General features: G+C 42.4%; 1 protein-coding gene and 1 long non-coding RNA gene across 3 annotated transcripts in view; one reads left to right on the top strand and one right to left on the bottom strand.

The window, feature by feature from the left end:
• Nucleotides 1-1,257: 1,257 nt before the first annotated feature.
• LOC141737677 (uncharacterized) lies at nucleotides 1,258-4,092 on the bottom strand. The gene is made up of 4 exons (XR_012585225.1): nucleotides 4,010-4,092; nucleotides 3,240-3,389; nucleotides 2,574-2,867; nucleotides 1,258-2,128 (listed from the first exon to the last, which is right to left on the bottom strand). It is a non-coding gene; the product is annotated as an uncharacterized LOC141737677 (long non-coding RNA).
• GRIP1 (glutamate receptor interacting protein 1) overlaps nucleotides 4,033-24,131 on the top strand; it is a 337,148-nt gene continuing 317,049 nt past the window's right edge. For both annotated transcript variants that reach the window (XM_074572573.1, XM_074572555.1), the window contains exon 1: nucleotides 4,033-4,226. In XM_074572573.1, the coding sequence (XP_074428674.1) occupies nucleotides 4,172-4,226 (55 nt within the window). In that variant the 5' untranslated portion in view covers nucleotides 4,033-4,171. The remainder of the gene's footprint in view (nucleotides 4,227-24,131) is intronic.

Below are 24,131 nucleotides of genomic sequence, written 5' to 3'. Positions count from 1 at the left end.
TTTTTCTTAACATTTGTTAATAAACGTGCTAAAGTGCATCTAAAAAAATTCAATTGTTGCTATGCTCCTTACGTCTCATCTATGAACTTTTTGATCTGATGTTCAGCAATGTGACAAATAGCTTTCAAGATAAGGCACCTCTTTAATAAAAGGAAAATAAAGAAAGAGAAAATAAAAGAGCAGCGTGCAGGGAAGATAATGGAGCGCGTCTCTGGTTTGCCCAGTGCTCAGTTCTGACAAGATTGGTATCACTTTTTTAATGAAATCACGTCACAATTTAATGTGACTTGTACACATTTATGTAACCCTTAGTGGGAATACCTCAGTGTCAGGCCGTATTGATAGCTGGTCCATCTAAAAGGATCCGAACTTACCCTTCCTTCCTCCTGGACGGCGCAGGCAAATACTGCAGAGCCACCAAGAACGACGTGGTAGGCTCAAGCACTTTCCATCTATTCAGAATGACATGGAAGTTTCCAGGGCTGGAATGACCAGAAACATGTAGAAGTTGCAATATCTTACTATTTTCAAAATTATTTTAATAGGTCCTTTTGGATTCTTATTTGCAGGAGGTGGTCTCCTTGCCGCTTTCTAAAGCTCTTTTTAATCACAAACATGTATATGAGCATGGATAGTGTCAGTCACTGAGGAAAAAACCCCAGCGTTTAAAGATCTTAAAGCTGAGACATCTCTTAGAGGTAACTTAAAGGTAATTGTTGGTGCAAATCTGCAATTACTGAGAAACATTCCACTCCTCCAGAACTGAACCCTCAGCTCCCCCATCTGCGTATTTCTCCTAACTAGCTTTAGGGAATACATAAGAAGAGGAAATAAAAAAATGAATCTTTTCTTTAGGACGCTCACAGAATAAAACCTTTCCTTGGGAATATTATACTTCTTTTGCTTTTGATTAATTCTAGAGTGTTATTATACATGCTTCAGATGACCTCCATGCTGTAGGAAGAAAGGGTGCCTCCTTGAAAATCAAGATTCCATTCATTTAAAATTCTCTGGGGGAAAAAGCCGTAGACAGAAAAGCACTGGCAGGAAGTTTATATGCTGTTGGTGTGGTATATTCACCACAAAATGCACATCTGAATCAGGTGACCGCTTTCTTCCGTTACTAGCATTGGAATACGCAGAAGCAGTTGTTCGGTGTAAAACAGCTCATGTGAGTAAGAGAATGCAATTAAATTAACTTGAGCCAGGCACCCATGCAAGCTTTTCCTGTAGCACAGAAACAGGGAATTACAGAGTGTCATTGCCTAAAAGGATTTATTTGTAACATCTTGGATAAGACAGAGAGAAGCTTACATATTCCATGCAGCGATGCAAATATTGTCAGCTATTTAATATGTAGCATACTTATATCCTAAGAAGCCAGCGATATTTAGAAAAAATAGGACTTATCCCTCATTTTGAAATACAGTTCTGGAGCAAATCCAAACCAGCAGCTGGGATTTTATGACTCCTGCAGGACCCTGAAAAATCTCACATTCAGTCCTAAAGAATTTTTGCTCACATTCATAGTGATGGCACTATATAAAAAAAAAAAACAAACATATAGAAAATGGCTTATTGTTGACTGAAGAGTAGGGCAATCCACTACTATATTCCTCTGACCTGCAATTCTGCAGAACTCCAGCGCTGGCAAAAAATTGGCTGGAGGATCAGAACTACAATGTTAAGGCTCAATGTTTGTATTTTTTTCATTCATAATGGAAAGACTAGGAGTAAAAGCTGGACATCAGAGGTAAAGGGTAAGATTTAGGACATGGATAACACACAATCATGTGACATTTTATTTCATTCCATAGCACTTTAAAGCCCAAGTTTCTTTTAAGAAATGGCAGAGGTTAGGAGAGTAAGTGCCAAAGTAATTTTTTAAAAGTAGCTGTATGGCTTCTAAACCACTTTATTGCCTTGAAACCTGTTTCCAGGCTGTGTGTTCTCCAGCGTGTGTTCTCCAGCAGCTCTTGGGACAGCTTTCAGCACCTGCTCCTCGCGTGGGTGGATGCTGGGCTGAGCAGCCGCAGAGTCTTGTCCCTCTCCGTTTCCTCTGAACCTGCCTCGGGCACCGCAGTTGCTCTGCTTGCATGCCCCAAAGGCATCTTCTGGAAGCTTTGCCCTGCGAGCAAAGAATCTGGCTGGAGATCTTTATTTTATAATGCTTAGAAATTCACATGCACACTCATATTTTTCTGTAGAAATAGCAATTAAACACCCCCCTGCCCCCCGACATTATTTAAGTAAAGGCACTATGAAAGGAAGGAGAGTATTAGGATAAACATGTCTCTTCTTGAAGAGGGGACACAAGGCTGTGGTTCAAAGATGCAGGAAATCCAAATTTAGTGCCTCCAATAATGAAATCAGTGGCCACATAATTCAAACCTGACATAAACCCAGCCTGACACCTCTAACTTGGTAAAATGTTTTTTGTTTGTTATCATGGTGCCGTTGGATTTTGTTGGCTCAAGTATCACCTGTCCTCTCACAGACAGCAAGAGAGTTGCCAGAAAAAGCAACTCCTTATTGTATACTCTTAATTCAGCAGAAATCCAGGATATACTTACTCCTCATTTGGATCACACTGATACAGCGATCCTGCCACGCGTGACATCCATTACCGATGATGGGACCACGGCCCAAGTGCAATCAAGGAAAAGCCAGTAGCTGCAGCTCTCATCAACGGGATTTTAATCAAGGGATTTTCATGATCATCAAGACACACATTCTGCATTACGCGCTGGCACAAAGTCAACGCAGAAAAACGCCGTGTCAGGGAACTGTCATTATGTTTACAGCTGAAATTAAATCCAGGAAACCCTTCAAGTCTTCATCTGAAGTAAGGGTTCACGTGTAGTTTTCTGGCCATGTAAAATTACATAATTTCTATAAATATGAGGAAATGAGAGACAATGCAAAAATAATCACAACATAACTGCTAGGCAGGATGAAGCTCATACAGCACTCCACCCACAGAAGACCCTCAGAAAAAAAAAAAAAAAGCGCTTCACTTATATTACTATAATTTTTAAATAACATTCAAACCTGCCACTTTGAATTTCTATAGTGTTTGGGTTTTTTTCTGTAAAAAAATAAAAGGAATATTTAATGGCCGCAGCATTAGCCTCCTGTTAGGACACGGCTGCGTCAGAAACAATTTTAGTGGTGAGATGCGAGGTCTTTTGGTCAAAAAGGTCGTAAGGAATTGGCTGTAATAATGACAGAAATCCGACCTGTCACAACCGGATCCCGGACTCTTTATGGTGCAAATTCGCGTTGATTTGATCAAGGGGCTGCCGGTGCCGTTCCGTGGGAGCTTGCAGGCTGTTTTAACTCTTTCCGTCCTGGCTTTCGCAGGTGTGGGCGCAGGGAGACTCCCCCACCTGACAGAGCAAAGGGAAGGGGACGAGCCCCGTTTTTACCCCGCCGGCCGCAGCGAAGGGGGCGGGTCGGGATGGTGCCACACGGCGGCGACCCCCGTCCCTACCCAGCCACTTCGGGCGCCCGGACGGGGCCAACGCTCGCATCCTTCAACAAGTGAGGAGACGGCGACCCCCGGGGGCGCGGGTCTCACCCCCGCGCCGTCCCCAACACGCGTGTCATAGCCGCACCCACGCCCCCCCCACGCCTTCTCCGCCGGCGGGGCCGCGGCCTGCGCCCATCTGCAGCGGCGGCCCCGCGCCCGCGCACCGGCCCGTACCTGGCGGCGGCCCCCGCTCCTCCCCGTCCCGCCCCACCTGGCCCCGCCGCTGCCAGAGCGGGGGCCGCCCCCGGGCCCTCCATTGTGCGGCCGGCGGCAGGGAGGGCCGGGGCCGGGCGCCCCTCCGCGTCTCCCCCTCCCCCCATCCCACCCCCGGTCTGTCCCCGGCTGAACCGGGGCGAACCCGCCCCGCTCCTTTTTTCCTTCCCTCCCTCCCCTTCCCCAGGCTGGCGGAGCTCCGCCGCCTCCCCTCCCCCGGCGTTCCTCCCTCCCTCTTTCCCTCCCTCCTTCCCTCCCTCCCACCGAGCGGCCGCCGCCCCTCCGCCGCTGCCCGCCGGAGCCGCCGACTTCCACCCCCCGAGCGCGGGTCGCCGCCGCCTCGCCCTGCCATGAGCCGGCCCCCCCCGCCGCCGCCGCCACCGCAGCAGGAGCAGCAGCAGCAGCAGCAGCGCTGAGCGCGGAGCCATGCCGGGCTGGAAGAAGAACATCCCCATCTGCCTGCAAGCCGAGCCGGAGCGAGGTGAACGGGGAGCGCCGGGGGCGGCAGCCACCCCGGGGGGAGGAGGGAGGGCGGGGGGCTGCCGCGCCGCCGGTTCCCCCCTCAACCATGCCGGGGGCACGGCGGCAGCCGCCCCGCGGGGGGGACGGGCGGGCGGCCCCGCGCCTTCCATCTTGCTCCGCCGCCGCGGCAGGAGCGGGGGGCGCAGGGGGCGGCGGCGGCGGGAGGCCGGCACCGGGGGAGCGGACCGGGCCGGGCGCGGCGGGGTGGGGGGGGGGGGGCGCACACCGGGCCGGGCCGCGCTGGCGGCAACTAACTTTTCTCCGCGGTGCCGCCGCCCGCGCTCCCCCGGGCCGGGCTCCTGACGCCAGGGGGGGCGTGAGCCGGGGAGGGGGTGTGGGGGGTCCGAAGTGACTTCGCGAAACTTCCCTGCGTGGGGCTGAGCCCCCGGGCTGCCGCTCGTGGGGGGCCGTGGTCGCGGCTGGACCCGTCCCATCCCGCCCCGGGGGGCGCCGGCACGGCGGGGGCCGCGAACGCCCGCTCCGCGAAGCGGCAGCCACCGCGCCTGGGCGACCGGCCGTGCCCGGGGCAGCGGCCCCGCTGGTCCCGACATCGGCCTCGGGTCCCCACAGCCCGGCGTCGGTGTCGGTGTTGTCAGAAGACAGATAGTTTCTGGTCGCTTTTCAAAATAAATCCTCTATTTGGTCTAATGAAAAGGTAACTTTGCCATTTCCTCAAAGAGGGCTTCCGTCGTGGGAGGTTGGCATGTCACTGCTCAGCCTGTTAATCAAAGGGAAAAAGGCTGGTACGCCATTTACACTGGGGAACTTTCAGGTTATGTCCGTCGTCTTATATCTTTGATTTACAGGTCGTTAATTCCGTGGTAGCGTACGGAGTCCTGAAGTAGGACGTTTGGTTTTGGCTGCCGTTGTATTGGATAGGTAGCTGTACTGCTAGGGGCAAAAATTCACCAAGCACTGAAAAAGAGGAGGTTTTGTTTGTTCTGTGGAAGAAATACTGTACCCTTGCGTTGGAGGTGGAGGTCTGTTGCAGAACGTGCTTCTGACTAGTAAATCCTATCCCTAATGGGAAGTTCATCGCAAACATATGACATCATAAAAGTAGTCGCTGAAACGGGAGCAGGTATTTCTGCTGTGAAAAAGCTAGATTTTTAGTCCTTCCTCTTAGTAAATACGATCATTACTGAAATCTGTGGTCATATTTCTTTATGTCAGGAATCTGCGTAGCTGAGGAATCGCAGAAATAGGATGGACGGCAGTTGTCAAAATATATCAGTTGCTTTTACAGATGAGGAAACTTTAGAAAGGCTCTAATCTGGCTACGTCAGAAACTGGAAAGATTTTCTCCTTTCATTCTGCATAAAGGTTGTGTCGTGAGCTGTACCATGTGGGCTTGCCTTTATTAGAAGTAAACAATGGTAATCGTTTTGCTCTGATGGGTTTAATGCCAGTTAGAATTCTGATTTGTTAACAATTCTTGTTTATTCCTATTTTCTGTTTAATCTTTCATCTTCATTATGAAGCAGGACAGATTTATATGTTAGTAGTCTTATCACTGATGCTTTTCTTTATTGCATTTCCACTGCGTAAATGAAAAAAAGCTCTTCTTGCCTAAAGTAAACGATTACCGTCTAAAGTATGTTGCATTGTATATTGCTCAAGTTTAGATAGTAATTCAGCAGGATTCCAGTTACTGGAACTTTTCTGCTTTAGACTCGGGAAAATGTTAAATGGTCAAAATAGTTAATCAGTGTTGAATTTAATAGTCCTCAAGTATGAAGAATAGATGAAATAAAGCTTTCAAACTAACCAGAAAAATGGCCAGTGCAGTAATGAAATGAAGGTGCATCTTTAGCTAATGTAGGAGTTTAGTATGGCATTGAGTTAAAAGGCAATTACAGATACAGTTAAATTCTGGTTCAAAGCCAGTTGTGCTAACATCCCCCTCTGCTGTTTCTAGAAAATATTTCCATTCGGTTACTCTGCAGCACATTTTATGTACATTGTGATATCAGAAGACTTTGGTGAATGTAAATGCTGTTAGTTTAAGCTAACATTGTAGCTGGTAGTTTTCTACGATTTAGATATGGAGTAATATTGAATGTGAAATATTTAGTAATATGAATTGTATTTACGTCACATACACAAGCACACTCACATATAGGATATAAAATAGCCATTTATCCATCCCACATCCATGTGTATATTGGATAATAATACTTTTCATGCGTGTGTATTTTCTTTGTTTTTATGTACCTGTAATCTGATAACTTAAACTAGTGTTGTCCTCTAGTGAGAGGAGCTAGTCTTTACTCAAGCCCACAAACACCAGCAGGACTGACTAACAGAGATTTTGCTGTATAACAACACAAAACTGCTCAGTTAATTTGGTGCTGAAGTTTCTTGGCGGTGGATGATCCCAAAGCAGACTATAAAAATTAAAAAAACCCAACCAGCTGAACAAAAAACAACAAACCAAAACAAACCAGGAAAAAGCCCAACCACAAACAAAACAAAACCTCAGAAAACAAGCGAGGAGCTAAATAATCTCGGTTCATCCACGTGCCTCCTGCTGGCTTTCCCCTTCAGTCTCAGCTTTATTGTATCCACAGCCTGCATACTCCTTCTCTGTCATAATAAACAGTTACTGGGCAGCTTTGATTTCCAGTTTAGCTGTAGCAGCAGGTTTGTACTGGGAAAGAAGAAGTTGCTGGAGATGCTGGGAAAACTGGGAAGGCAAAGATTTCACTATGGTGAGTCACAAGTGGTTTGTACGGACCGTCTTTCCCCAGGCTTTTTCCCCCCCTCAAACCTCACAGCCTGCCTTTTAGCCTCTCCTCGGAGCTCCACATCCTATGGATGCACCCGTATAGAGCTGATCAGGCCCCCTGTGTCCTCAGCTCTGGAAAGAAGAGAAGTTGTGGGCGCTAAGATGTCAGGCTTGAGAAGCGGGTGGATTTGTTAGGCTGTGTGGAAACCTCACTGCATCTGTGAGGCAGTGTAAAAAGTTCACTGGGTGCTGATGCTCTTGTCCCCATCCAAACCAATGGGGCATTGCTTTGAGGAGCACTTCAAACGCTGTTGTATCTCCCCTGGTGCTCAGTTCGTGTAGGATGGCAGGAACTGGACAGTGGTGCTACTGTTCTGCTGTGAGGGCTCAATTAAAAAAAAAAAAAAACTATTTGTGGAGCTTTGTTGTTTCGAGTGAGGACCTGTCAGGATATGGCAAACTGTGATGTCCTCGTGCAGGCACACCAGGTTTGCTCCAAGCAGAGTTATTTTAGTGTATCAGGATCCTTGTTTGCCCCTTCCTTGCTTCAGAGACCCATTTCTATGTTGAATGCCTACCTCAAAAAGTCCTTACCTCAGCCCGTCTTTGTTGTTCCTACAAGTCATGTGCTGAAATGGAGGTTATCCAAAAAACTTGACGAAACCAGAGTTTTGCTAATGGAAATTGGCTGATCTTCCTGAAATGAAGTAGCAGAGATGTGGTCAATGCTGTTGGCTCACCTTGGCGATAATTGATACCCAGCGTGAAGGAGAGTAACCTGGGTTAATGTTTCAAGCATCAGAGCGCGTGTGGGCACGTAGGGTTTAGTGTTTGTGAGAGAGTTTGTTGTGGAGAAGATTCTCTTCCAAGGGGTGGCAATCAGTGGTATTTCAACAAGTATTTTTAGGTGTCTTCACTGCAGAAATTATGTGGGATACTTACGTCACATAAAAAAAAAAATCATGTTGTTTTGTTTTTTAGAGACTAAAGCCATATTTAAAATATGAAGTGGATAGGTTCTTTTTTGTGCACGCTGCAGCACAGTTGCTGGGTTTCTGCTGCCTGCTCTGTAATCGAGCAGTGCTCTGCAGTGCCTGTGCCGCTTCTGGCTGCCACCACCACCATTATCACAAGGAGTCCCCTCCTTCAGAGGACAGGAATTGTGCTCTGTGTTGAGTAAAAGGACCGTAATGTATACCTGATGCAGCAAACCCTGTTGTTTCAAAAATGACATGCGAAAACTTACCGGTGTAAGCCAGTGTCATTAAAATTCAGGGCACGCTTCCCCCCCCCCCCCAATTTTCTGCCTGAGATACTAAATCAAATCTTGTTATAAACTACCTAAAACACTTTTTGAGGTGACGTCTGAGCAAATACTTTGAGAAGAAAAATGTTTCTGGAATTAATTTTGTTCAATATCCCTTGCAATCAGCTTAAATGAAGGCATTTTATGGAACTCCTGCTTCAACTTTATAGCTGATCAAGTTTGACAGGAGTACGGAAAATAGTATTTGTATATCTTGTATGTTCATTATGGGACTGCTTGAGATCCCTTAATGTACGTGGTTATTAATTTTAAGAATGCATCTAAGTATACTTTGGTCTTGATATATTTTATTTTTTTTAAAAAAGGTATTATGCCTTCCACAGTTGTTCTGCCTCTGTGCTTAACATGGTAGCCCACTTACGTGGAGGAAGAAGGAAAGACTGTATTTTTATTTGCTGTTCTTCCGTCTGTCTTGGCAGTCAGGGGAGATTAGGTGGACTTTAGGACGCATTTTCAAGGAAACATTAGGAAATGTTTTAAAACCTGGGACTCAAGGATTAAAAAAAAAATGCAAGTATTTTGTGAATCCTGCCTCAAATACAAAACTAGCGTGTTCTCATGGAAGACGTTCTGACAACAAGCATCTGGCCCTGAGGTTACTGCTGCGTGAGCTTGTTCACTCGTCTCAAGCTGGAAGAGAATCAGTTTCTCGGATAAGGGAGAGGTATGGGCCTGTTATTGAACTTAATCATGTTATTGGGGGTTAGCAATTCTCATCTGATCAAATGAGGCCACTTTAACAGAGGATATGCTTCATACTCTTTCCAAGTGCATGTTGAAAAATCAGCTTGTATTTTCAACACAGAAGGCTGAGAGTGACTGTTCACTGTATTTTAAACTCTGGCCTTATAATGCAAGAGGAATCTTCCTTCCTGAGCTTAGGTGGGTCCTTGGAAACTGAAGAAAGTAAGAGCTGGAGACCTAGTGCTTGCATTTAGCTGACTGATTTGTAGACTTTGGGACATCACGAAAGTTTGGGACTGAAAACCTTGTACAAAGGTTTTCTGTCTGTCTTTATGTGTTTTCTCACTTGTGTCACATGCCTCCTGAAAAGTTAAAGTGTAAACCGGATGGCAGAAAACCTTTTGTGAGGAGAGGATGTGCTTACAGCGGCAACCCTAAGGATCAGGACTAGGTGTTGAGGGCTAACATTTGGAGTGATGCTTGGAAGACTGCCTCTACCCCAGTGAAGGCATTGCCTAGACTTGGTGTGGAGTCCAGACAGGTATCTAGTGAGTGAACAATTGGGGCATTTGGTCAGTTAAGCTATGCAAGCACGCTGTAGTTGCTTATCTTTGACGTTAATAAGTCATGAATAATGATGGTAAGGACAAAAAGAGAAGGAAAAGTCACTGTATCTTAAAAAGCTGGCTTAACTAGCTGCCTTCTCGTCCTCCAGTAGCATCTGAAAATATAACTACATCTCAAATTGGAAAACATGAATAATAGAAGATACATTAATAACAAAATACAAATTACAACCAGTATGTATTTTGTCCTTGTCAGGGCTTCTGCCTCTTTACACCACAGTCTGACTGAACTGCATCTTGGACAGTTGGTCTTTCTCCATTTGTTAAACTAAATGCTGGGTGAAGACCATTGGGGATGGTGTGATAAGGTGACACTCTAAGGCTGGTTTTCATCAGTGTACTAAGGACGCAGGCGCTGTGCTAGTTTTTTCATTCATTCTCTTAAACCCAGCTGGGACTGGGAGGGTTCTAACACAGGGATGGAAAGGAGGCAACAATTGCTCCCTAGTGCCCTTTTAGCGTGAAAGGAACAGAGAATAAGCAAAAAGCATCTACATCTCTTGTGATCTGCATGGCCAAGTTAACAGTGTTTTATGACCTGCAGTATTAAAAGAATTTGATAAATGTTGCAGAGTCTTCATGAAGATACGGTCTTTGCTGGGAGGCGATTGTCTACTGTGTCTGGGTCATAACCAAGATTCTTTCCTATATAGAAAGAGAATGTGAGATACCGGGTGCAAATGAACACTTTCTGCCTCTGCAATTTTTTGCAGAGGTAAAACAGTTTTTGCTAGTGTTTGTCAAAAATTGAGTTAGATTTGCCAGCAGTGAGTGATGTCTTACTGATATGGCAGCAAATGCTCTAGCTTCCCTCAAAGAACAGCAACATGTAGAATTTGAAGCACTAACAATATTTGTCACTGATGGACACAGTTGCTTTTGCAGGTATCTGGGAGCTGTGACAGGTATAAGCTCTAAATGCAAGTTCTTGAGCAGAGTTTCCTGTGCGCTGAAACAATTGGAGACATAACCTGAAACACAGAAGCTTCAGTGTTAGATCCTTCAGTGATTTAGATGTAGATAACTTTTCTTGAATCGCGACACATACCTATGTACCTGCTATGGGTTGTTTTTTGTATGATTCAAAATTACCTGAGCTGATGCTGCTCAAGGATCTCTATGAAGAGCTGTCAAGCCCATGTTGCGCTCAGATGTCTGCAGTAGGCAAGGCTTGATGGTAACACCTTCTCCATGTGGCTCGTGTCTGAGCCCAGTTTAGTCATGCTGGTGCTTATGAAAATGGATGCACTGGGTCAGCACTTGTCTGTAAGGGTCTTATGATCGTGGCTGCGACATTCAGCGTTGTTTGAATGTTTTTCCGAAGCCATTTGAATTCATGCACGTTGAAATGTCATAAGTACCATCCATCTTGACTTATGCAAAAACAGACTAATGAGATGCATCAGCATCCCGTGTGGGTGAGGACAGGGTGGTCACCTGCTCAGCGGTTCACCGGCAAGATGCGCATGACACCCTGTAAAATTCAGGGTAAAATAGTAACCTTAATGTGGGATACAAGAATTCTCAATTACTGTATCGCCCTACAGATTTTTCTTTCCTTCCTCTTCCCGCTGGCACGGGCTGTGCTGTGTGCCTGGGCAGCACAAGCTGTTCTGGTGTGTCCTGTGGTATGGGGTGGCTGGGTTTTATGGTTCTGAGTGAGGCCAATGATGGGAAGTTTTTTTAAAGAGTCATTATCAGTACTGATTCTGCATCACAAGTTGGAAGCAGTGTTCTTTGCTTACTGTTGAAATATTTTAAGGAGAACATATGAAGGAAGAAAACTGGGTAAGCAGGGGCTGACAAATTTGACGCTGATAGGTATTTCACATGGAATTTTGCCGTCGTCTCTCTTTGGAAATTACCGCAGGAATTGAGAAAGACAGGTGTGACTGACACAATCTCGATCTCTTTTGTGCGTTACTTAATTTCTTGTTACTAGTGAAAATCACCACCGAGAAGATTCTCCGCTGTGCAGGGAAAGCTGCAGAGAATATTTTACTAGTTTTACTATCTTCTTTACATACTTGGATCCCACAGACATTTAGGAAGTTCCACCGTTGTCTCACTAAAGTTTAACTCATTTTTTTTCCTCAAAATAACAGAATTTCTTTATTCCCTGAAATATAGTTAAAGATAGAAATATAGTGATGGCAGTTTAAAAATAACTGTCAATGAAACATTTTTTTCTTTTTTTTTAACCCAGTGGGATGAGGCTGAATTTTTAATGCCACCATTTTGTGGGGTGCTAATTGAATATTGTGTTACTGAATACGAACGTTTCCTTATTAGCAGACAGTATTTTGAATGTTGCAAAGTATTGCCAGAATGTGTCCTCCCAGTAACTATCTTTCCTAAGAAGGCAGGCAGTACATAAAATGCTTATTTTTGTTTAGTGAGCCACACTGTGTAGTGCAGCGCTTTCTTCCTGAAGCAGTTTCACAGTAGGTGAACGTACGGTGAGTCGTGGTCTCTATAGGCCCCAATGTAAAGTGAAATAAAGCCAACATGCTTACACTTAACAAACAAAATGAAGAAGAGCGTACTGGTGACTGGAGCATGTCTTTTAACTGAGCCAGACCTGAGACAATTCCTCGTGTTTCAAGCTTTTTGTTTCTATGGATATTGATTAGCAAGATACAGAAGTGATGCCAGGTTTTCTACAGTTGCCTGTGATGGAGACCAGGTGTCCCTTCAGTCCAACGCTTGTTTGTCAGTTTAGCTGCTTCTACAGCAGGACAATATTAGCGAGAACAATATTTTCAGGCAAACAAGTGAAGAGCAATAACTGGTACTTTTTTGAGGGGGTATAGTAACGGCTGACATTGATCCAAATCCTTTAATAGTGGTAAAAAATGTCTGTGGGATAAATGTTTTCTGCATAGGCAGGAAGAAAGAAGGTGCATTGAGTCCTTGGGGTAGCGACTGCCTGTGGTTCAGGGCAACGGTGTTTGCTGATGGGAGGCCTTATTGAAAGTTGTTATTAAAATAGGAGTAATGCACCTGTGGACTATTTGGATTATATTATTCTCTTCTGTTTGGATTATCATCTCTGTGGACCAGATACTATGTCTTTTGCACTGCTATGGCAAAGAGGAGCTTCTCTTGCTACTTCTGCCTTTTGCCCTCCTTGCCAGCTCCTGGTCACTGAAGGTCAGCAATGAGCTGGTGCTCACAGATGCCACCTCATAGAATCATAGAATGGGTTGGGTTGGAAGGGACCTTTAAAGGTCATCTAGTCCAACCCCCCTTCGGTAAGCAGGGACATCTTCAACTAGATCAGGTTGCTCAGAGCCTCATCAAGCCTGGCCTTGAATGTCTCCAGGGATGGGGCCTTCACCACCTCTGTGGGCAACCTGTTCCAGTGTCTCACCACCCTCATTGTAAAGAATTTCTTCCTAATGTCTAATCTAAACCTGCCCTGCTCTAGTTTAAAACCATTGCCCCTTGTCCTGTCGCTGCATGCCCCTGCAAACAGCCCCTCCCAGCTTTCCTGTAGGTCCCCTTCAGGTACTGGAAGGCCGCTATAAGGTCTCCCCGGAGCCTTCTCTTCTCCAGGCTGAACAACCCCAGCTCTCTCAGCCTGTCCTCATAGGAGAGGTGCTCCAGCCCTCGGATCATCTTCGTGGCCCTCCTCTGGACCCGCTCCAACAGGTCCATGTCCTTCTTGTGCTGAGGGTTCCAGAGTTGGATGCAGTACTCCAGGTGGGGTCTCATGAGAGCAGAGTAGAGGGGCAGAATCACCTCTCTTGATCTGCTGGCCACCTCTCACCTGAGATTTTTTTTTTTGGCATCTAAGCAAAGCCAGGATAGTTCCAACAAGTTGCATCAAGCATCACCATCATACTCTCCGTTCTCCAGATCTCTTTAAAGTGTTGGTGACTGGCAGGATTTTGTCCTCACTCGTGCCTACACTCCTCATGGCCGGGTTGGGACCTGAGGCTGAGATGGGGCTGTTGTGGAATTTTACACCGTTTTACTGCTCTGACAAAAAATTTAATTTCAGTGGCATTTTCAGTGAAGTATTTGGCTTGTTTTTGTGTTAGGAATGGATTATTTACACAACAGCTGAGCAGAAAGTAGAGCGGTAGCTGCACAGAAAATACTCTGGGGAGTGAAATTCAGTGCCCGGTAAATGGATGCAACTCTGATGGATTCTGGAAGTTAATTCACTGGTGCCAGCAAATTTACTGAGGCCTTGGAACTGTTAGTGGAGGCCATTTCTTAGTCCAAGGTCTCTTCTGAAAAGTCAGAGAAAACTTGCCCAAAAATCTGTTGCCTCCTTCACATGTATCTGCCAGTTTTATTCTTCCGTATTTTTACGTTTTCTGGTGGGTTTGTCAATATCGCCATGTTTTTGAACGCAGTGAGGAGACTTGAGCCTGAGCCTTTTCAAAATACCTGATTTATTTGATAAAAGTTCTAGTTTTGTAAGGAATATACCTGTCAATTTCGTGACCTTTTTGGGTGGTTTTTTTTTTGGTAATGCTAACCTTTCCCGAACCAAAGAAACAGTATATAAGATGTAGGCTTTCAGTAAACTGTGTTTTGAAAGGTTCTACTGACATCAGGATTTGGCAGGACCGAGGAAATGTGTCTCCTCTCTTACAGAAGTGTAGTTTGAAACTGTAATTTGTGGTGCTTTTAACTTCACCTCTTTCTAGGACTGTTTGCAAAATGTGCAGGAGCCAGATAAACTTGCAGGATTTGCATGTCAAAAGTGAAGCAGTTGATTAAATGCTTTCAGCTGGGGTGTGGGTGGCTGGATGGAGAGGGGAGAGAAAGAATGAAATGGATAATGTATAAGGATAATTCAGAAGCTTTATACTTGTAGCTCTTGGGAGTCAATAACTTAATTCAGGAATGTTATTAGTAGGAAAAAAACCCCACCCCAAACACCCCCCCCCCCACAGACACCTCAAGCACAAGGTGTTAAAAGACGGCTGATGTTTTTTTGTGTTCATATTCGCTTATTGAACAAACACATCTTGTAACTTAAGTTTCATTTTATCTCGATTTGAATATTATAAGGCTTTAGTACTCCCAAGCTGCCCTGTCATTACGCTGCTGACAAAAATGATGCACTCTCTCAAGCTTTTCTTAATGGTCTCTCTTATTTCCTGTGCCTGTCTTGAAGGTACTAACCTTAAAGTTTTTGAAATTTGCCATCTGCCTAAGGTGTTGCTTTCACATGTCCACAGAGTCAGGCATGCATGTGTTTGTTTAAAAAAAAAAACCCAAACATCAGGAATATTATATAAATACTATATATTGTATTCGTTCATCATTCTGCGTAGACACATTTTAGGTGTGTTCACTGCTGTTTGTTTAAATATTTAGCGTGAACTGATTCTTGCTTTTCAGAACACTTTAATATGAAAAGAGCCTTAATTTTCAGATGACTTGCCCTCTGTCATTAAATATAAATTTTTCAAACGAAAGAAGAAGAACAAGGTTCAGCTGCTGACTCTATATCCTATTTTCTGCTTTCATCAAAGATCAGGGTAGTAGGTAAGTAGTGCCTGAAGCCATATTCCTATACATATGTTTCTTTTCTGTAGAGTAATTGAAGTAATTTTAAAAAACACAACCTCTGAGAATTTTATGATGACCTCCTTGTGTAGGTGACTTAAATATAGGAAACATCCTTGTAGTTGAGTTATGGAGTCCCAGGTCATCTGAAAAACTTGTCTTAATACTTTTCTTTCCCAGCTATATATACATCAGGCTATTTTTGACATCTCTCTGGTCTTCCATCGCTCCTTTCTTCTTTATGATTTTACCGTGGTTGGCAGTAATTTTTTTATGACCCTTTTTTGTAACTAGACATATTTAATTTCTTTTTTTAAATGCAAAGAACAAACTCAGCATAAAAAGAAAAAATAGCATGATGGGCCTGTTCATTGAAAGTGAACAACTCTGGCGTTTGGGCTGATACTCTGAAGAAAAGTATTGAAAAGTTACTCTGAAGAAAAGTATTGAAAAGTAGCCTTTCACTGGCTTGTTTCAAGTGTTGCTTGTTATTTCCTTAGTGCTAACTGCCTGGGATAATTACATAAAACGTCTTTTTGTAATTTGTATGGTTTCGTTTTCAGTTATTAAAATGAAAAAACAGTATGTTTATGTGGAATTTCTAAATGTCCTATTGGCAAAATCAGGATTTTATGCAGCTATGCGAACGCATTGTGGTTTTTCTGACTTCATACTGAATTGTAAATTATTCCTACATAATTAGGATATTCATGGTTGTAGTTACACAAATTTAAGGGTTTGCAAGGTTAACGGTGAGCATTTTCCTGATATTTTAAAATATACCTTTTGTGACACACCATACTAGTGAAGTACAAAACACGGGGAACACAAGTGAAGGTCTCTTCCAGGGATCGTTTTGAAGTCGTGGTTTGTGGCAGTATTTTTAAAACAGAACAATTTTTAGCTTATTGTAATGAACCTGAGTGGCCAAGTTCAAACAAATAAATTGTCTTATTTGCATGTGGATTCCAGTTGATAATCAAATATTAGTCATTTTGCCTCAATCGATAGCACGCTAAGGATTAAAAATAAATTTTGTCATGAATTGATAATATGTCAAAGAGATCTGCTTATCAGCAGAATATGCGCGTGAAAGGCTTGAACAAGCAAACTGTCCTGCACTGAGTCCCTAATCCAGCAAAGTATTTAAAAATGTACGTGTTTCGCTGGATCGGAACGTGACACTCGGTAAACTGTTAGGCTCTAACTGTAGGAATGGATAATGCATGTGGTCCCAATTCATTTGATGCTAATCTGGAAAAGATCTCTAAGTCAAGGCCACTGAAACCTTTGCTGCTTTCGTGTATGGATACTTGAGAATGAATAATCCTTTTGAAGTCAATGTGCTTAAATTTAGGCTTATAATTTATATGCTTAAGTAGATCAAAGGATAATTCTGAAAAGAAACTGTTTATTTTCTTTAATTAAAGATCATTCTTGTGATATGTGCTAATATCTGTTTTGTGGGGGAAAAAGAAAGCCAGTAAAAGGGATTTAAAATATCATAAATTTTCTCTTTCTCTCTTCCCCACCCCCCCCTCCCAGAGAACATGTAAAATGTATTTTTCTTTGGTGGCATTCCTTTACTTATTCCTCATATTTTTTTGTTGGAAGAGAAGTTAAGTGTGTTTAACTGCAAGGTGCTTTATATTCTTTTTTTTTTTTTTTTCTGGTGGAAAAACATCTCTTCATTTCGTCTCATTGAAAAATGTTACGTCGTCAATGAAAGTAATGTGCAAAAAATGTATACTCGGAGCCGGCAGTTTTATCACGAGAAATGACACATACCATTTACCTGGTCAGGTCTGAGATCCCACTGCGTTTTCAGAGTTGCCTGATTCATTGTCACAAAAAGGCTGCTATGTATCATAGCAGGAGGAAAAATCTTTGTCAGAGTGAAGTCATCGAGAGTTTTGTTTTTCCAAATTTATCTTTAGTGTGGATCCTAAAACCCAAGCTTTTTCCCACTGAATATTTGAATATAATAGCCCTGGAAGCAGAAGTTGTCACTATACAAAATAGGGTATCATCTTGGCTGAAATCAGTGAGAATTTTCTGTTGAATTTGGTGAAAGTAGGATTTCAGTCTGTTACCTGCGCTGTTGCCATTTGGGACGGCTACAATTTTGGCTTTTTTTTTTTTTTTTTTTTTTTTTTTGGAAGCTGGAGTACTGTGTTGGATGCAGCGTGAGGATCACCTGTTGAGAAAGCGGGATTTTAACACTGTGGGGCTGTTACTGTGAATTGACATTGAAAGGTGTTTGGAGGAAAAATAGCAGCAATGCTATTTTTGTGCTTTGTACGTTAATTCCCAGACAGTTTAAAATACATATGCTTCTGGATAGTCCTTACTACTTTGATTTTGTATTCCAGTCTCTCTGTTTTTGTGAAATTCTAATGTATTGTCTGTGCTTTGAAAACGCTTTGCCACCTGGGAGGTGTTACTGGAATCTAAGTAATAATAGAAATATTCAAATTTCTAAAGAAAGTCTTAAAATGCTCCCAGACAAATCTTAATGTTTTGTGCTTTGTCCAGCAGAAGAGAGAACTTTGAGTTCATTAGTGCGTTTCATCTTCAGCAGTGGTTTATAAACCTTAGCCTTCCTTCTTTACAGCAAGGTAGGTATTATTCTGTGGAAAAAAAAATAAATGAAATTGGGACGGAGGTGTGGTTGGTGCAAGATCACAGTAGAGGTCTGTTTTGCAGTTTGAACTCTCTCATGTCTGGTTCTTCAGTCAGTAGAACACTGTGGTCTGTAGTCTATCCTGTGTGCAGGAATTGTGTGAGATTTCTCTTTAATAGTTGGTTAGAAAATAACAACTAGAAGGAAAAGAGGCACTCTTTTTTTTTCTGTAGGAAAAAGCTGCACTTGTGTGAAAAAAATGCATAGGAAGGATAGCAAGTCCACTTGCTCATCCTTAGAAGTGGGAAGCCAATGCCAAATGGAAGCTTAATTTCTATGTTGCCATACGTGGAGTAAGCCAAATAACAAAAGAAATAAAAACCAATATTATTCTGCAATATGACACTGCTATAAATCTTTTTGAGTGCTCTATAGCTTTCCAGTCAGTTAAAAAAAATAATTCTCTGTTAACAGAAATGACTCATATGCATTTGTCTCTAAACAGACTTCAGTATTTCAATAGAAAGGATCATTGGTGTATAAGTCATTAAACCATATGAATATTTATTTGTGCATGCTCGTTTCCTGTTCTACTGGTGCATCTCAATGTGTTTATTGAAGGTTTCTTTGGAAAAAAAAAAAGAAAGTCCTCAAGGAATGTCTTTTGAACATAAATTTCTAATCGGAGGGGGGGAGGGGGCATTATTTTCATAATGAAAACATCATCTTTCCCCTTGAACTGAGGTGCTGCATGGAAGAATAAAAGCACTTTTGCTTATTTGATCTTCCAGGAGCAAATTTGTGATCTGCCATTGCAGAGTTTGGGGGCTGATAATCTGTGAGCCCAGGTGCATGGAGGAGAGGAGACAATTTTTTTTTCCTTTGCATGTAAAACCAAGCATTTATGTTTAATCCTGTAAAAAGTCTACTTGGCTAATACTAAGATGTGAAAGCCAAGGTACATAAGCATGTACAGAAGAACAGTACCAAGTTGGACTTCACAGTGTTAAGTTTATGGTTGGGCTTGATGATCTTAAGGGTCTTCTCCAACCTAAATGATTTTATGATTCTACGTTCTTCTGTAAGAGGCCAATTTAGCTGGTAATCTTCACTCTTCCTCCTGATGTCCCAGTATTTTGGACTACACTGAAGATAGTTTCCGAAATTGGTCTCAGACACCTTTAGGTTTTACTGCTGAAATTTTACTGAGAGTCATAACTTTACCGAGCTTCTAGGGTTGTTGTGCTTTTCGATGGTGATGGACTTAAATACCTTGTCTGCTTCCCCAATACTGTGTAACGCAGAGCATTTGCCATTCGTTTTCTGTCTGACCTGAGCAGGTACTACTCACTTTCCACATGACCACCCTTCAGCTTTCCTTAAGCTATGGGCATCATCTGGTAAAGAGAATTAAGTAGTTTTTACATTAGGTTCTGCATTCACCGATCAGCATCATGTTCTGCTTCTCTCTAAAACTCGGAATGCGGTTTTATACAATTGATCATTTTTGTGGTATTCCAAGGTTGCAATGAATTAAGGTAGCTATGGGAAGAATTTGGATCTTCATGGCAAAATACAGGCTCAGTGAAAAACACAGATAGGCAAAAAGGTAGAATATATTGCCATGGAAGCCATATTAAATTGTCAATGATGAGAACTCGAGATTGATTAATGTTTCCCCATAAGATGTTTTATTAAACAAAAAATGAAAAATGAACAATGCAAAATGTTATAGAGTAAACGGGGATTGTGCTGTGGTGTTTCAAAGATGTGAGCTAATATTTGCCCATTCAAGGAGACACTAACAAAATGTCACTTTGACTAGAGAAAAGAAGATTTTAAAGGTCTAGTGGTTCCTTCATTTGCTTCTTTACACACAGTATAGACTGTGTAAGCATAATTTGAGATTCAGAATAATGATTTCTTTTGAAAAAGTGTTTCTCATTTTTATTCATTAAAAGTCAAATTAGGATATTTAAATTTAGGAATAAGCAAAAATCCGTGGAGCGAAATTCCTTGAAACTGCTTTATGTCTCAGGTCATTCTCCAAATGTTTTAATTCTTGTTGGTGAAGTGTTTTAATAAACATAATCAAAATATGTGTTTACATTTTATTATTTCTAGTTATACTAAAATAAGGTGTTTCTTCTTTTTAAAAAGTCATTTTTTCTAGTAACATAAGTGACCCTGACTAAGCCCCTAATTTGTCTAGTATTTTGGATTTCCATTTGTTATATTAACTTTGTCTTCACATGTTATTAGTCTTTTTTTAATGGCTTCGTAACATTTCATCCTTTGTGTCCTTTAACAATCTTCAGCTATTGTAATGCATCTTTTTTATTGTTGTTGTTGTATTTTTTATTTTAACAGAAAGAAAAGGAGTGAGAAAATACCGTTCAAACGGGAACACTCTGTTTTCCATGTTCACTGGGGCAGAGGTCTTTCTCATCTACTTTGTCTGTGACCGTGTCTGCTCTTTCCTGCTTCAAGGCAATAAACTCTGTAGCAGTGAAATGCAGGGTAACCTTCCTCTTGGGGATATTGGTTAGAAATGTACTGTTGTCCTGAAGTTTGAGAATTTGTATTACATTTGAAGCTTCTGTTTGTATTTTATTGCTTACTATTAGAAAGTGAGTATGCTTGTCATCTTGACAAATGCCCGATTTAATCCCGTAATCAGTTGTCTAAATAGTATTGTATGGAAATTAAATTCACAGTCTAATTTTGCGTTGTGTGAAGAAAGTCTTTACCTTATTACTTGATAATTCTGATGAATGTTCTGTTTTTCTTGAGAAGGGGTAAACAGAAGTTATCCACTGGGGTATGCCCTCACCTGTATCTGTCCTTGTCACTGCTGTCCCTGTTCTTTGTTGTGGAGACCTGCTGTACTTTGGCTGCGTGTTGCTGGTCTCTCCTTCACACCTGTGTAGTTGCTCAGTGTCTTTTCTGAAGTTGGAAGACTGGAGCCCAAGACCGAGGTCCAGATCCAGACATACCTTTACTGTAAACTTGAAGTTCTACCTCCCGCTGTTCACAAATCCATCCTCCTCCCTGCTTTTGGAGCCACTGTTGTTCTTTGAGGTGAGGTCCTTCCTGGATAGTCCATCGTTCCTCTACTGTTATGTTATCCTTCTATTAATTTTCCCCAGGTACTATGATATTGCTCGTAGTCTGCTCTTCTCTTCATTATCCTTTAATAATTCTTGCTTGATCGATAAACATTTTAATCTCATCAGTCACCCCTCTTTCATGTTAGTCTTCAATGTCTTTCTGTTTTTTTCTTTTTTTAGAAGATGACTTTTTCCTAGCTTAAGCACATTCCTAGTCCTACCTGGATCATAGGAACTGATGAAAACTGTTCATGGAATTAAGGAAAGTCAGATCTCTTGTCCATGAACACTTCTTTGAATTCAGTTAAACAACCGATAAGGCAGATCATCTCTTTTTCTTCTTTTTTTTTTTCTTACTATTTATTTTTTTTCTTACTATTTATTTTTTCTTACTATTCTAGAAACTGAAATAGTTGGAATTGTCCACTTGGTATTGTCTGTCGCCATCTCGCTGGAGGCGGGTGACATGATTTGGTGTGCCTTGGAGTGATTTCTAGAGGAAGGCTGTAAACTGATCTGATCGTGAGGCTGTAAGCCATCCTCATGTGCGTAGCTTTTGCAAAGCCACTCTTTTGTCTTGTCTTTGATTGTAGGTCAGCTGTTACAAAGAACATGTGTGTTCAGTAGTGGACAGAACTGAGGTGCTCTGGCAGTGGTCCTGGCCCATGCGTTGCTTTGGAGCAGCAGGGTGGGAGTATTGTGGCAGCCACGGCATTAAAAGCCATCGCTGTAGTTTGCAGCCAGCAACAGGAGGAATTTCCAGCAATAGCTACAAAGCTTTCCAAACAATTTCAACAGTTCATTTACTTGAGATGTCAGAAAGCTTTTTCCACTTGAGATTCTGTGCATGTGATTTGTCATCCCAGGGCTTTTCCCTGCATTCTCCTTCCTGCTTCCGAACAGCAAAGGCTCTCTGAACCGCTCCCCCTCTTCCATCTTGCCTGTTCTCCTTCTTTTTTCTTTCTCTGTCCCTGTTATCTTTCTTTTTTCCCCATTTTCTGCCATCTTTTATCCTTGTTTCTTCTTCCTTATTATTGAGTTGCTTATTTAGACAGGCATAAATAAGTAGTACTGTAATGATGGTGAGGGCAAACTAAATAAGAGGTATGCTCATTGTTATCTGAGCATAATTTATGTCTTTTTTTCCCCCACCAGCACAACAGTAACAGAATGTATGGGCATACTGCTGCGTCTACATAGAGTCAAGAGGAAAAATGCCAAAAAGGGACTGAAAAGGTCATTTTAGGTAGCGTTATTCAGCCTGCAGTTCGTGAATCACTGCTGGTCCATAAATCGCTACAGAATAGTCTTTGAAACAATTATAAAATGCCCCAGGCACACATGCTCCCACGTGCTCAGCAGGATTGTGTCCGAGTAGGTGGGCAGCCATAGTCAGCAGTTGGCTCCCAGCTGCTGTCCAAGCCTCATCAAAATGTTTATTGCTGCCCAGTTCTGAATTTATCAAAGTTCTGTTGTTTTACCGAAATATTAGGTATCCTTATTGTCAACTTCCTGTGATGCCAATACAATAGTTAACCCTCAAGCTTCCTTGCTCGAGGAAGTCACTGTCTCTGGCTGGCAGTCCAGATCTGCTTCTGCTGCTTTCCATGCCTAACACCTTGTCTGCTCATAGAATAGTTTTAGACCACCTAGTCCCATATTCCCAAGTCTTACAGGTTTCCTTTCTAGCCTTATGGTTCACTTCTACGCATGGCTGGCTAATAATTTTTTCCTTGCCCTGGTCTGACAATTGTTCTCCTATATTCTTCATGTTTGCTGTCAGGCTGCTGTTGGTGGTCACAATGATCATAGTATTGCGTGTGTTTTAATGTTTACCTTCTGTATCTGACCTTCTGTACTGCTTTCGGCAGTAACCCTTATAGGAAAAGTCCAGTTTTGACCTTGTAGCCTTGGAATATGGCATGCTTAATGAGATCAGGGCTAATACTTTTAGGGGCATGTGTTAGAAATCTGAGAAATTAATATGCTAAATTATTTCTAATAAGCACGTCCAAGTACCTTGTGTTGTGATTGGTTTTGTACTGTAGTTAAATTTTGGTAATTTTGCATGACACATTTGTGATACAAATTGGAAGTCCTTACCCTAAAGCATGTAAATGGGAGGGCGTTTTAAAGAAAAGGCATTGGATATTTTGGAAAATATGACTTCAGATATATTCACTTGTATTTCGAGTGTGATAAAATCCTTCCAACTATCTGACCCATTTGGTTGAAACAAGAACAGTAGGAGCAACAATCACCCAGAGGCAAATCATTAGCACAGATTTCAGTCCAGTTAAGATCTGGCAAAGAAACAGATACCTACAAAGTCCTATGCTGTGAGTAAGTAGCAACTGTAATAATAGGTAGTGCTAGGAACGAAGGAGTTGCAGGAGAAAGTCGTTCCTGCAGAGTGGCTAGAAGCTGATTTTCACTGTATTGAAGCAATATCATAGTAGGATTTGTACCAGTTGACCTCATTTTCTATCTATGCTTTTCCCCCCCATGTGGTAAGGAATAGAAGTCAACCCCCCTATTCCAAGAAGAGGAGGAATTCAACAATATTGAGAAAGAAAACTGCTATGAACAAATCCAGGTATTCTTGTTTTTATCCTTTCAAGGCGAAAGAGTTATCTAATACAAAAACACACTTTCTGATAAAGGCCAAAAATGTAATTAAAATTCTTGACATCCAAAATGAGCAGGAGCTGATAAAGAGCCCTTTTAGTAAATATTTCCCCTTAGGACCCCCAAAGGAACCTGGCATTGCTCTCCACTCTGCTTTGGAAGGGCGTAATTAAAGTAGAACAGGAGCTTCTGAATAAAACAGGCAATGCGTGAAACCTTACAGGTCTGAGGAAGAAAAATCTGTTTCATATTAATTTCCCCAAAGTATACGGAGCAGAGGCTTTGCTCACAAAGGAAACTGTTATACCAACTGCACGAACGGGGAAATTTGTTCTAGGAAATAAATAGATAAATATGTAGAAGTTCTCAGGAGAAATCATGTGGTATCGGCTACTCTCTAGGCATCGTTGGTGTCTGTGTGTCTTTTTCAGGGCTCTGAGCCTGAAGACCACAGCCACAGTGTACCAGAATAAACATGCCTTGGTCAATGTGCCTCAGACGGGTATTGGTCAAGCGGGTGTCACAAACTGGTGCTTTATAAACATATCTGCTCTTGGAGGTGGGTTTTCATGAGTGCTCTTGCATGTGTCAAGGTGGTGCGCCACA

This window comes from Larus michahellis, chromosome 1 (assembly GCF_964199755.1).
Source record: "Larus michahellis chromosome 1, bLarMic1.1, whole genome shotgun sequence".
Lineage (NCBI taxonomy): Eukaryota > Metazoa > Chordata > Aves > Charadriiformes > Laridae > Larus > Larus michahellis.
This window is presented reverse-complemented; position numbering and strand designations above follow the sequence as displayed.